The sequence below is a fragment of the Erinaceus europaeus genome, chromosome 16, assembly GCF_950295315.1.
Source record: "Erinaceus europaeus chromosome 16, mEriEur2.1, whole genome shotgun sequence".
NCBI lineage: Eukaryota > Metazoa > Chordata > Mammalia > Eulipotyphla > Erinaceidae > Erinaceus > Erinaceus europaeus.
The window spans coordinates 72893742-72906352 of NC_080177.1; the positions used below are offsets into that span (position 1 = coordinate 72893742).

The 12611-nt window shown below is 38.5% G+C and overlaps 1 protein-coding gene across 3 annotated transcripts in view; it reads right to left on the minus strand.

Moving 5' to 3' along the window:
- Positions 1 to 1150: 1150 nt before the first annotated feature.
- Positions 1151 to 12611, minus strand: part of PPP2R3C (protein phosphatase 2 regulatory subunit B''gamma) — a 30552-nt gene continuing 19091 nt past the window's right edge. For all 3 annotated transcript variants that reach the window (XM_060175426.1, XM_060175425.1, XM_007530238.3), the window contains exons 12-13: positions 10501 to 10560; positions 1151 to 1452 (exon numbers count right to left, since the gene is read on the minus strand). In XM_060175426.1, coding sequence (XP_060031409.1) covers positions 1264 to 1452; positions 10501 to 10560 — 249 coding nt within the window. In that variant the 3' untranslated portion in view covers positions 1151 to 1263. The remainder of the gene's footprint in view (positions 1453 to 10500; positions 10561 to 12611) is intronic.

Genomic DNA, 12611 nt, shown 5'->3' on the forward strand with positions numbered 1-12611 from the left:
ACTGTGTGCACTTAACCAAGTATGCCAATGCCCAGTCCCCTTCATACACTTTTTTTTTTTTTTTTTTTTTTACCAGAGCACTGCTCAGCTCTGGCTTATGGTAGTGTGGGGGATTGAACCTGGGACTCTGGAGACTCAGGCATGAGAGTCTCTTTGCATAAAATTCTATCTACCCCCACACCCTTCTTATACTTTTTACTGGAAAGTCTTAAACGAAACATCATCATATATATATATATATATATATATATATATATATATATATATATATGGTAGGAAACTCACATTTAGATGACTTCAGTTTATACTGTATTTCAAAAAAAATTCTGAATGTCAGAAATATTTCATGAGAAATTTTTTTTTTTAAGATTTTATTTATTAAAGAGAAACATAGGCGAGAGAAAGAGTCAAATACTCTGGTACATGTGCTGCTGGGGACTGAACTCAGGACCTCATGCTTGAGAGTCTGTTGCTTTATCCACTGCGCCACCTCCCGGACCACGAGCACTTTTATTTCTAAAGATTATACAGAATTAGAGCCAGAAGAAGATGGCTCACTCAGTAGAACATAAATGCTTCTGTGCAAGAGGCCCAGGGTCCAAGTTCCAGCTGTGTGTGGGAGACAGGAGCACCACAGACAGCAGGGTGGGCAGAGAGCTCCCAGAATGGTGGAACACTGCTCTCTCCCCAACAAAGAAGAGAATGGAAAACAAGGTGGGGAAGCTTCTCCGTAGTGGCATTATGCACAAGCAAGGATCAAGGTTCATTCCCCAGAACCACATTTGAAAAACAACTGATAGGGGTGGGTTAGAGCCCACCTGGTAGGGCACAGGCTTCACTACAAACCAGGTGCTGGATTTGACTCCAGAACCACATGGAAGTGCCAGGACACCTGGAAAAAGCTACACTGGTGGTGAAGCAGTGCTATATTGTCTGCTCTCACTGAAATAAGAATGAAAAAAATTGGCCTGGAAGTGGTAAGGTCATGTGGTGTTGAGGAAAAAATACAACTCCCTTCACCTCTGCCAGATCACACCTGCCACATCTGAGCTATGTGGAACCAAACTTACTACATCCTTAAAACAGTATTTCATCCTGTTACTTACAAGTGATTACAACCAAACTTCTAATAACTAGAACATTTGCTGTGTTCTGTGGACACAAGAAATCTTTTATTCTGACCATTTCTAAGAACCCTGCTTCAGAGTCTTTATGTGAAGCATTCTAGTGTATCTTAATGAAAACAGTCTTGTCTTTAAAAGCTCATGTATCATCAAGGTCTGCTGCGTTCTCACTGTCATTTGCAACAAGTGCTTCTCTATTCTCGTAAGTCCAGAAGCCATTCAAATCAATTAGAATGGTGGTAACTGTGTCTCCTTGATTACTGTTAATTAAATCCTGAAGAGAAATTTTAAAAGGATCCTTTGGCTTTACCATATCAAAGATTTCATCCTGCAAGAAAATACAATGAAATGTAATTTCATGATTCATGTAGTATCTATCACACAGCAATCAAGGTTAGACTTCTAAGTTAGATTCAGGGCTGACACTTGATCTTATTTCAGCTTTTTCTTTTCTGTTTAACAGACATTATCTGTGTGCAGTTATGGCTTTTTAAAGGAGTTACTGTATTTACTTCATGTGAAATAAGTTTTACATGAGCAGTAGAGAAAGAGAAGCCAGAGCACCACTCTAGTACATGTACTGAACTGCTCTACTAGTTGAAGTATTTCCTTAACCTGCAGTTTTCTGCTGAAAGCAGTGCTCTGGAAGAAACTTACGGCCTTGTGCATATGCACATCCACAGAGCAACCTACCTGGCTCAGTTATTTTATTTTATTTTTTTTAAGATTTTGTTTGTTTTGTTAAATATTTTAGAGGAGGAAAGAGAAATTCAGTGTATCACTCTGGCACATTTAATGCCAGGGGTTGAACTTGGAACCTCACACTTTCTTTTTTTTTAATTTTTTTGAAAAATCTTTATTTATTGGATCGAGACAGCCAGAAATCAAGAAGGGGGGGGGGGTTGAGAGGAAGAGAGACAGACACACCTGAAGCATTGCTTCACCACTCGTGAAGCTTTCCCCCTGTAGGTGGGGACCGGGGACTGGAACCCGGGTCCTGGAGCATTGTAACGTGTGCTCAACCAGGTGTGCCACCACCTGCCCCCCCCCCTTTTTAAAAATTTTTCTTTAAATATCAAGTAACAGACATTATTTTTTAAAAACTTTATTATTTTAACAGAGCACTGCTCAGCTCTGGCTTATGGTGGTGCAGGGGATTGAACTGGAGACTTCCGGTGCCTCAGGCATGAGAGTCTTTGCATAACCATTAGGCTATCTACTCACGCTCTAAAGTTGTTTTTTTAAGAATTTATTTGAGGGTCAGGTGGCACACTGGGTTAAGCACACATAGTATAAAGTGCAAGGATCCTGGTTCGAGCCTGTGGCTCTCCAGCTGCAGGGGGTTTGCTTCACAAGTGGTGAAGCAGGTCTGCAGATGTCTATCTTTCTCTGCCCTATCTTCTCCCCCTCTCTGTTTCTCTCTGTCCTATCCAATAAATGGAAAAAATGGCCTCCAGGAGCAGTGAATCTGTTGTACAGGCACCGAATCCCAGCGATAACACTGGAGGTTAAAAAAAAAAAGTTTATTTATTTATTAGAAAGGAAGGGAGAGAGAGAACCAGACATCACTCTGGTACATGGCTGGGGATCGAACTCAGGACCTCATGATTAAGAGTCCAGTGCTGAGGGGACTTCCGGAGGCGGGGCTACAAGCAGCAGCAGATCTGTTCCTCTCCTCTCCTCTCCTCTCCTGGATCAACTAGGAATACCAAAGAAGACCACCTGGGACCGAAACAAGACAGGACTAGAATGACTACAGGAACCCACCAAATCACCGGTGAGTGCAAACACGTGGCTGGTGACAGAGAGGAGCCTAGGGAGAGACTAAGTGGCTGGTAGCACTCCGACGCTCTATCAGTTGAGATACCACCTCCAGTCTGTCCCACCAACAAGGGGACAGCTGAAGGGAGGAGAGGACTCCCCGGAGACTCACCAAGTGCAACTCTGAGTCTCCATTGCTACTGCCCTCAGAATCTGGAGCAGCGGCAGAGAGGGGCACCTGGGGACAGAGATCTAACCAGCATATTCAGGAGAAGACCTATACCTCCGAGGCATAGCTGTGGGGCTGTGAAAATCTCTTTGCATAACCACCAGACTATCTCTGCCACACCCTGCCTTATCTCTTAGTTAGGAGTCAGTGATTAAGTTAGGAGCCCTCAGGCTCCCATAGCCTACAGAGAAGAAAAAAAAAAAAAGAGGCTTTTAAATCACTGAGCTCTAACTCAGGGATTAAAATACTATTGAAACAACTGTCAACTTCCACCACTGTGAACCCTTTAATTACCTTACTGAATTGACACAAGTCAATCCAGGAAACAGTGATCAGTAATTTGAAAATTACTGAGAGGGAACTCATAATATATAAAATGGGTAAACCAATAAGAAGAAATATTGGAGAAACGAACCAGGACAAGAGTCCAGCTAAAAGCCCCCCAAAGGGTGAAGCACAAAATAACGAGGTCAACATCCAAACATTAGCTAATGAAATAATCACAGGAGTTAGTAAAGAGTTTGAAAGAATTGTAATCAGAAATACAGGAACAACAAATGAGACTCTGGAAGAAAACACTAACTATCTCAAGGTTATTAGAGAGCTGAAAGCTGAAATAGCTGAGCTAAGAACACAACTAGTTGAACAAGCTAAAACAGTATCAGAACAGGGAAACAAAACTCCAGAAAACAGTAGAGGGGAGAGAGAATAGAATCAATGAGGCTGAAGACAGAATTAGCAAGATCGATGACGAATTAGAGACAACTAAAGAAGTAAGAGATCTCAAAAAGAGATTAAGAGATGCTGAAAACAACAACAGAGACCTATGGGATGACTTCAAAAGAAACAATATACGCATTATTGGCTTACCAGAGGAAGAAAGAGAGGGAGAAGAAGAAAGCATTCTTCAGGCCATAATAGCTGAAAACTTCTCTAGTCTAGACAACATCAAAGACATAAAGATTCAAGAAGCCCAGAGGGTCCCAAACAGAATTAACCCAGACTTAAAGACACCAAGACACATCATATTTAGAATGGAAAGGAATAAGGATGAAAGGATCCTGAAGGCTGCAAGAGAAAAACAAAGAGTCACCTACAAAGGAAAACCCATAAGATTAGCAGCAGACTTCTCCACACAAACACTACAGGCCAGAAGAGAATGGCAAGGTATCTATCGAGTGCTCAATGAGAAAGGTTTTCAACCAAGAATACTATATCCTGCTAGACTGTCATTCAGACTAGATGGAGGCATCAAAACCTTCTCAGACAAGCAACAGTTGAAGGAATCAATTATCACCAAGCCTGCCCTGAAAGAAGTTCTGAAAGGTCTTCTATAAACAGACCATAATAAATAGGAAATATATCAAAACACTCTAAAACTCTACAAGAATGGCGTTAAAATATCTTCAATCTTTGATATCAATAAATGTCAATGGCCTGAATTCACCTATTAAAAGACACAGAGTAGGAAGATGGATCAGAAAATACAACCCAACAATATGTTGTCTACAGGAAACCCACCTAACTCAACAAGACAAAAACAGACTTAAAGTGAAAGGATGGAAAACTATCATTCAAGCCAATGGCCCACAAAAAAGGGCAGGAACAGCTATTCTCATATCTGACATGATAGACTTTAAAATAGATAAGATTAAAAAAGATAGGAATGGACACTACTTAATGCTCAGAGGATCAGTCAATCAAGAGGACTTAACAATTATTAACATCTATGCACCCAATGAGAAGCCATCTAAATACATCAAACTTCTACTGAAATAGCTACAGCAATATATTAACAGCAACACAGTCATAGTAGGGGACTTCAACACCCCACTCTCTCAACTTGACAGATCATCCAGGCAGAAAATCAATAAAGACATAAGGGAGCTAAATGAAGAGATAGATAAACTAGAACTATTGGACATTTTCAAAGTCATTCATCCCAAGAAACTGGAATACACATTCTACTCAAATCCACATGGATCATTCTCAAGAATAGACCATATGTTAGGCCACAAAGACAGCATCAGCCAATTCAAGAGCATTGAAATCATCCCAAGCATCTTCTCAGACCACAGTGGAATTAAACTAACACTTAACAATCAACAAAAGATTAGTAACAGTCCCAAAATGTGGAAGCTCAACAATGCACTTCTTAACTTCTGGGTCAAAGAGGAAATCAAGGAAGAAATCATAATGTTTCGAGACTTCAATGAAAATGAAGACACAAGCTATCAAAATATTTGGGACACAGCTAAGGCAGTACTGAGAGGGAAGTTCATAGCTATACAAGCACACATTAGGAAACAAGAAAAAGCACAAATAAACAGCCTGATCGCACATCTTAACGACCTAGAAGAACAACAACAAAGGAACCCTAAAGCAACCAGAAGGACAGAAATCACTAAAGTTAGGGCAGAAATAAATAACATTGAGAATAAGAAAACCATACAAAAGATCAATGAAAGTAAATGTTGGTTCTTCGAAAGAGTAAACAAAATTGACAAACCTTTAGCCAGACTCACAAAACAAAAAAGGGAGAAGACCCAAATAAATCGGATAGTAAATGAAAGAGGAGATATCACAACAGACACCGCAGAAATTAAACATATCATGCGAGGCTACTATGAACAAGTATATGCCACCAAGCTAGAAAACCTGGAAGAAATGGATGATTTCCTAGATACCTACCAACTTCCAAAACTAAGTAAAGAGGAAGTGGATAACATGAACAGGCCCATCACAGCCAATGAAATTGAAACAGTTATCAAAAACCTCCCCAAAAATAAAAGTCCTGGACCAGATGGTTTTACAAATGAATTCTACAAAACCTTCAAAGAAGAACTAATACCTCTACTTTTAAAAGTTTTCCAGAAGACTGAAGACACTGGAATACTCCCTGCCAGCTTCTATGAAGCCAACATCACTTTGATACCAAAAGCAGACAGGGACACAACCAAAAAAGAAAACTACAGACCAATATCTCTGATGAATATAGATGCTAAAATACTGAACAAAATTCTAGCCAACCGAATACAGCAGTATATCAAAAAGATTGCTCATCATGACCAAGTGGGGTTTATCCCAGGCATGCAAGGTTGGTTTAATATACATAAATCAATCAATGTGATCCACCATATCAACAAAAGCAAGACCAAAAACCACATGATCATATCAATAGATGCAGAGAAAGCCTTTGACAAAATCCAACATCCCTTTATGATCAAAACACTACAAAAAATGGGAATAGATGGAAAGTTCCTGAAGATAGTGGAGTCTTTATATAGCAAACCTACAGCCAACATCATACTCAATGGTGAAAAACTGGAAGCATTTCCACTCAGATCAGGTACTAGACAGGGCTGCCCACTATCACCATTACTATTCAACATAGTGTTGGAAGTTCTTGCCATAGCAATCAGGCAGGAGCAAGGAATTAAAGGGATACAGATTGGAAGAGAAGAAGTCAAACTCTCCTTATTTGCAGATGATATGATAGTATACACAGAAAAACCTAAGGAATCCAGCAAGAAACTTTTGGAAATCATCAGGAAATACAGTAAGGTGCCAGGCTACAAAATTTACATTCAAAAGTCAGTGGCATTCCTCTATGCAAACACTAAGCTAGAAGAAATTGAAATCCAGAAATCAATTCCTTTTACTATAGCAACAAAAACAATAAAATATCTAGGAGTAACCCTAACCAAAGAAGTGAAAGACTTGTATACTGAAAATAATGAGTCACTACTCAAGGAAATTGAAAAAGACACAAAGAAGTGGAAAGATATTCCATGTTCATGGGTAGGAAGAATTAACATCATCAAAATGAATATACTACCCAGAGTCATCTACAAATTTAATGCTATCCCCATCAAAATTCCAAGCACATTTTTTAGGAGAATAGAACAAATGCTACAAATGTTTATCTGGAACCAGAAAAGACCTAGAATTGCCAAAACAATCTTGAGAAAAAAGAACAGAACCGGAGGCATCACACTCCCAGATCTCAAATTGTATTATAGGGCCGTTGTCATCAAAACTGCTTGGTACTGGAACATGAACAGACACACTGACCAGTGGAATAGAATTGAGAGCCCAGAAGTGAGCCCCCACACCTATGGACATCTAATCTTTGACAAAGGGGCCCAGACTACATGGGGAAAGCAGAGTCTCTTCAACAAATGGTGTTGGAAACAATGGGTTGAAACATGCAGAAGAATGAACCACTGTATTTCACCAAATACAAAAGTAAATTCCAAGTGGATCAAGGACTTGGATGTTAGACCACAAACTATCAGATACTTAGAAGAAAATATTGGCAGAACTCTTTTCTGCATAAACTTTAAAGACATCTTCAATGAAACAAATCCAATTACAAGGAAGACTAAGGCAAGTATAAACCTATGGGACTACATCAAATTAAAAAGCTTTTGCACAGCAAAAGAAACCACTACCCAAATCAAGAGACCCCTCACAGAATGGGAGAAGATCTTTACATGCCATACATCAGACAAGAGTTTAATAACCAACATATATAAAGAGCTCGCCAAACTCAACAAGACAACTAATAACCCCATCCAAAAATGGGGGGAGGACTTGGACAGAATATTCACCACAGAAGAGATGCAAAAGGCAGAGAAACACATGAAAAAATGCTCCAAGTCTCTGATTGTCAGAGAAATGCAAATAAAGACAACAACGAGATACCACTTCACTCCTATGAGAATGTCATTCATTAGAAAAGGTAACAGCAGCAAATGCTGGAGAGGGTGTGGGGGTCAAAGGAACCCTCCTACACTGCTGCTGGGAATGTAAATTGGTCCAAACTCTGTGGAGAACAGTCTGGAGAATTCTCCGAAGGCTAGACATGGACCTACCCTATGATCCTGCAATTCCTCTCCTGGGGATATATCCTAAAGAATCCAACATATCCATCCAAAAAGATCTGTGTACACATATGTTCTTGGCAGCACAATTTGTAATAGCCAAAACCTGGAAGCAACCCAGGTGTCCAACAACAGATGAGTGGCTGAGCAAGTTGTGGTATATATATACACAATGGAATACTACTCAGCTATAAAAAATGGCGACTTCACCGTTTTCAGCCGATCTTGGATGGACCTTGAAAAAATCATGTTGAGTGAAATAAGTCAGAAACAGAAGGATGAATATGGGATGATCTCACTCTCAGGCCGAAGTTGAAAAACAAGATCAGAAAGAAAACACAAGTAGAACCTGAACTGGAATTGGCATATCGCACCAAAGTAAAAGACTCTGGGATGGGTAGGTGGTGAGAATACAGGTCCAAGAAGGATTCAGAGGACCTAGTGGGGGTTGTATTGTTATATGGAAAACTGGGGAATATTATATATGTACAAACTATTGTACTTACTGTTGAATGTAAAACATTAATTCCCCAATAAAAAATAAATAAATAAAAAAAATTAAAAAAAAAAAGAGTCCAGTGCTTCATCCAGTGTTCCACCTCTTGGACCACAAGTTTTATTTTCTTGAGAGATAAGCAGAAAGAATAAAGCTCTGCCATACGCTGGTGCCTGGGACTGACCTGGGACCTCTGAGGCATACAGTTCTGGTGTACTACCACTGCACTGTTTCCCAGGTCCTATTCTTTATTTTTTGAGAGAACAAAGGGAAAGGTAGAGAGGAAAGACACCATAGCACCATTCTGCGATTCATGGGGCTTCATGTAGTGCTTCCTAAAACCCAGCGCGTCAGGCACAGGAAAACAAACTCTACAGGTGAGCTGTCTCCCAGGCCCTATAATCACAACTTTATTGAAAGATCCTTTAGGTGTATGATAGCTACCCATATCTTATAGATGAATTTACAGCTTCAAAGCAGTGAAGCAGTGTGGTGGATGTTTCTCTTTTTCCCTTTTTATCATCATCATACTTCTCTGTATCTATTCAATAATAATAATAATAATAAATAATAATAATAATAAAAGTGGTGTAGCAGTCTTGTGGGTATCTCTTCCCATCTCCTCAATTTCTCTATTATTCAGTAAATTAATAAAAATATTAAAAGATTAAATTTAAACTCAGAGTTAATCCAGCTAATTAGTGACAGAATAATAAACAGTGTTCTTTGAATAAATATTAACTCCTTAGCATCTCCTGCTGCTTTCTAATTGGTGGTTAAGAGAGGTCTTAAGTGCAAACTGAATTCAAGGTAAACACTTAAATGTATCAGAGCTAAGCTAATGACAAAGGTTCATTTTCACTATTGGATATAGACTTTTACTCTGGACCTAGGATGGGTGAGTGGATGGGGGAGTTCCATATTAAAGAGCTAGTTATTCAGAATAACATTAAATTTGTAAATTATTCTGTACTACACACTAGTCATCCAGAATGACATTATTAATTTTGTGCTAAAACTTACTTTTCTGCATTATTAAGTGTATTTATATAAATACAAGGAGTCAGTGCACTTTTTCTACAAGGATATAAATTTCATTTTTTTAAAAAAGATATTACGGGAGCCGGGCGGTAGTGCAGTGGGTTAAGCGCAGGTGGCGCAAAGCGCAAGGACTGGTGTAATGATCCCGGTTTGATCCCCGGCTCCCCACCTGCAGGGGAGAAGCAGGTCTGCAGGTGCCTGTCTATCTCTCCCCCTCTCTGTCTTCCTCTCCTCTCTCCATTTCTCTCTGTCCTATCCAACAACAATGACATTAATAATAACAAGGGCAACAAAAAGAAATATTAACAAAAAAATTTTTAAAAAAGATTACATTTTAAAAAATATTTCATTTATTTTATTTTTGAGAGAAATGCAGAGAAAGACACAAACACCAGAGCACTGCTCAGCTCTGGCTATGGTGTTGTGAGGGATTGAACCTGGGATTTCAGAGTCTCAGGCATGAGTCTCTTTGCATAATCATTATGCTATCTACCCCCACCTTAAATTTCATTTTTAAAAGAACAATTGAGGCAAATGAATGAATGAAACTGTGTTTGTGAAACTTTTTTTTTCTAGTTTGGTGGTAGTTTAAAATTAGTTTTCAAATTGCCTACCATATAGTTGCAATTTTGTCTCATTTATATTAAATCAAAATATCTCTGATTTTTATAACTGATTATTATTAGATGAGTTATTTGATTTTGTTAGTCACCTGAGCCTGAATAATTCCTGGATACTAAGTGCATTCCATAGCAGTTGAAATTCTGATTACAAAAATGCTAAGTAGCAGCATGCTTTCTTTTCTCTTTCTTTTTTTGCAGCATGCTTTTCAAAGAGTGGTAGCGTTCTCATTGTAAGATTGATGTCTCCTTAAATAATCAAAGCAAGCAAACCTCTTGAAGCAGTAGACTAAATTGAAATAATGTAGTACTATATCTGGTGTTAAGTAAAGGAAAAAGGTACCTTGACGTCTTGAAATGAAACAGGATCTTGTCCATGTATTTTCATTAGTTCTTGTATGGCCTGTTTTTAATAGAAATCTTTTAAGTTAAACAAAAGTACAAGAGCCACCCTGCTGTCCACACCCTGGGTCCCATAGTCTTACTTCCTTTGCTGTCAGAAGACAAGTCTCATCATTTGAACTACTCTTTCCAATACTCGCAACTTTATTGACCTTGCTCACATCTGGTCAGCAAAACCTTGATAATGGGTCAGTGTAACCACCAACCTCTCTAGACTTTTAAAAATTATTAATTTATTTATAAAATAAAAAATATTGACAAGACCATATCTATAAGAAGGGTTCAATTCCACTAATTCCCACCACCATAGATCCATATCCTACCCCCTCCTTTGAAAGCTTTCCTATTCTTAATCCCTCTGGGAGCATGGACCCAGTGTTATTATGGGGTGCAGAAGGTGGAAGGTCTGGCTTCTGTAATTGCTTCTAAGCTGAACACAGGCATCTCTAGACTTTATGTCTTAGCTATGGCAAATTTTAGGTAAAAAAATTTTGCAAGATTACAGATGACTACTATATAGGAATGGTATTCAATTTCAGATGAAACCTGATACATCTTAGAAGTTTTTCTCCTATGAATAAATGGGAACCACCTGCCTACTATCCACAGTACCTGCTATTTAACAGAGAAAAATGGAGGTAAGTTTCCTTCAAATTCTTCTCTATAAAGTTTAACAAAAAACACTGTACTAGTAAATATTTTAGTTGAGTGGTCCAGGAGATAGCTCAATGGATAAAACACTAGACTCTCAAGCATGAGGACCTGAGTTCAATCACTGCAGCACACGTACCAGAATGATATCTGGTTCTTTCTCTCCTCCTATCTTTCTCATTAATAAATAAATAAACTATTTTTTAAAAGTATTTTAGTTGAGAGCCAGTCACTGTGAAGTTTAAAATTCTTAGTAAAAAATGACCTTAATGGGATTGGGCTCCCCACCTGCAGGGAAGTAGCTTCACAGGTGGTGAAGCAGGTTTGCAGGTGTCTATCTTTCTCTCTTCTTCTCTGTCTTCCCCTCCTCTCTCCATTTCTCTCTGTCCTATCCAACAATGATGACATCAATAATAGCTACAACAATAAAAACAACAAAACGGAATAAATAAATATTATAAAAAAAAAACAGAGAAAACAGATTAATGGTTATGCAAAAGACTCTCATGCCTGAGGCTCTGATGTCCCAGTTCAATCCCTAGCTCCACCATAAGCCAGAGCTGAGCAGTGCTCTGGTCTTTTTGTATCTCTCTCATTAAAAAAAAATAAATAGAGGGTCAGGAATACCACCTAGTAGTGTCACGCTTGTAAAGCACAGTGGCACTGCATTAAAACAAAAAACAAAAGACATGCATCAAATATTTTCTTTCAGTATTTATTTAGGATACAGAGACAAGAAGAAAGGGGTAGATGGAGAGCTAGAAAGAAAGTGAGACACTTGTAACATTGCTTCAACACTTGTGAAGCTTTCCCCTTGCAGGTGGGGATCAGAAGTTTGAAGCCCGGTCCTTGCACACTGTACCACATGTACTTTATTAGGTACTTCATCAGCTAGCCCCATTAGATATTTTTTAGACAAAAATTAAAAAATAGATATTTTATTGTTCATTAAAAGATATTTATTTACTAATGAAATTGAAATACAGAGAGACAGATATAGAAAGACATTACTCAGCTCTGGTTTATGGCAGTGCTGAGGATTGAACCTAGGACCATAGCCTCAGGCATGAAAGTTCTTTCGCATTACCATCACAGCATCTCCTCAGCCCTAAATATTACCTTAATAAAAAAACTTACTTTTTTTTTTTTTTATTATTACTGGATCACTGCTCAGCTATGACTTCTAAAGGTGTGAGAAATTGAACCTGGGACTTTGGAGTCTCAGACATAAAAGTTGTTTTTTTTTACTTATTATGTTATCTCTCCCTTCAGATTATAGATCTTTCATGAAAAAGTGCTGAGTGTTTCATTTCCAAAAGATATACTTATTTTGTTTTCCTCTAGATAATTAAAAAAAAATTTTTGATTTGGGGGTCGGGCGGTGGCGCAGCGGATTAAGTG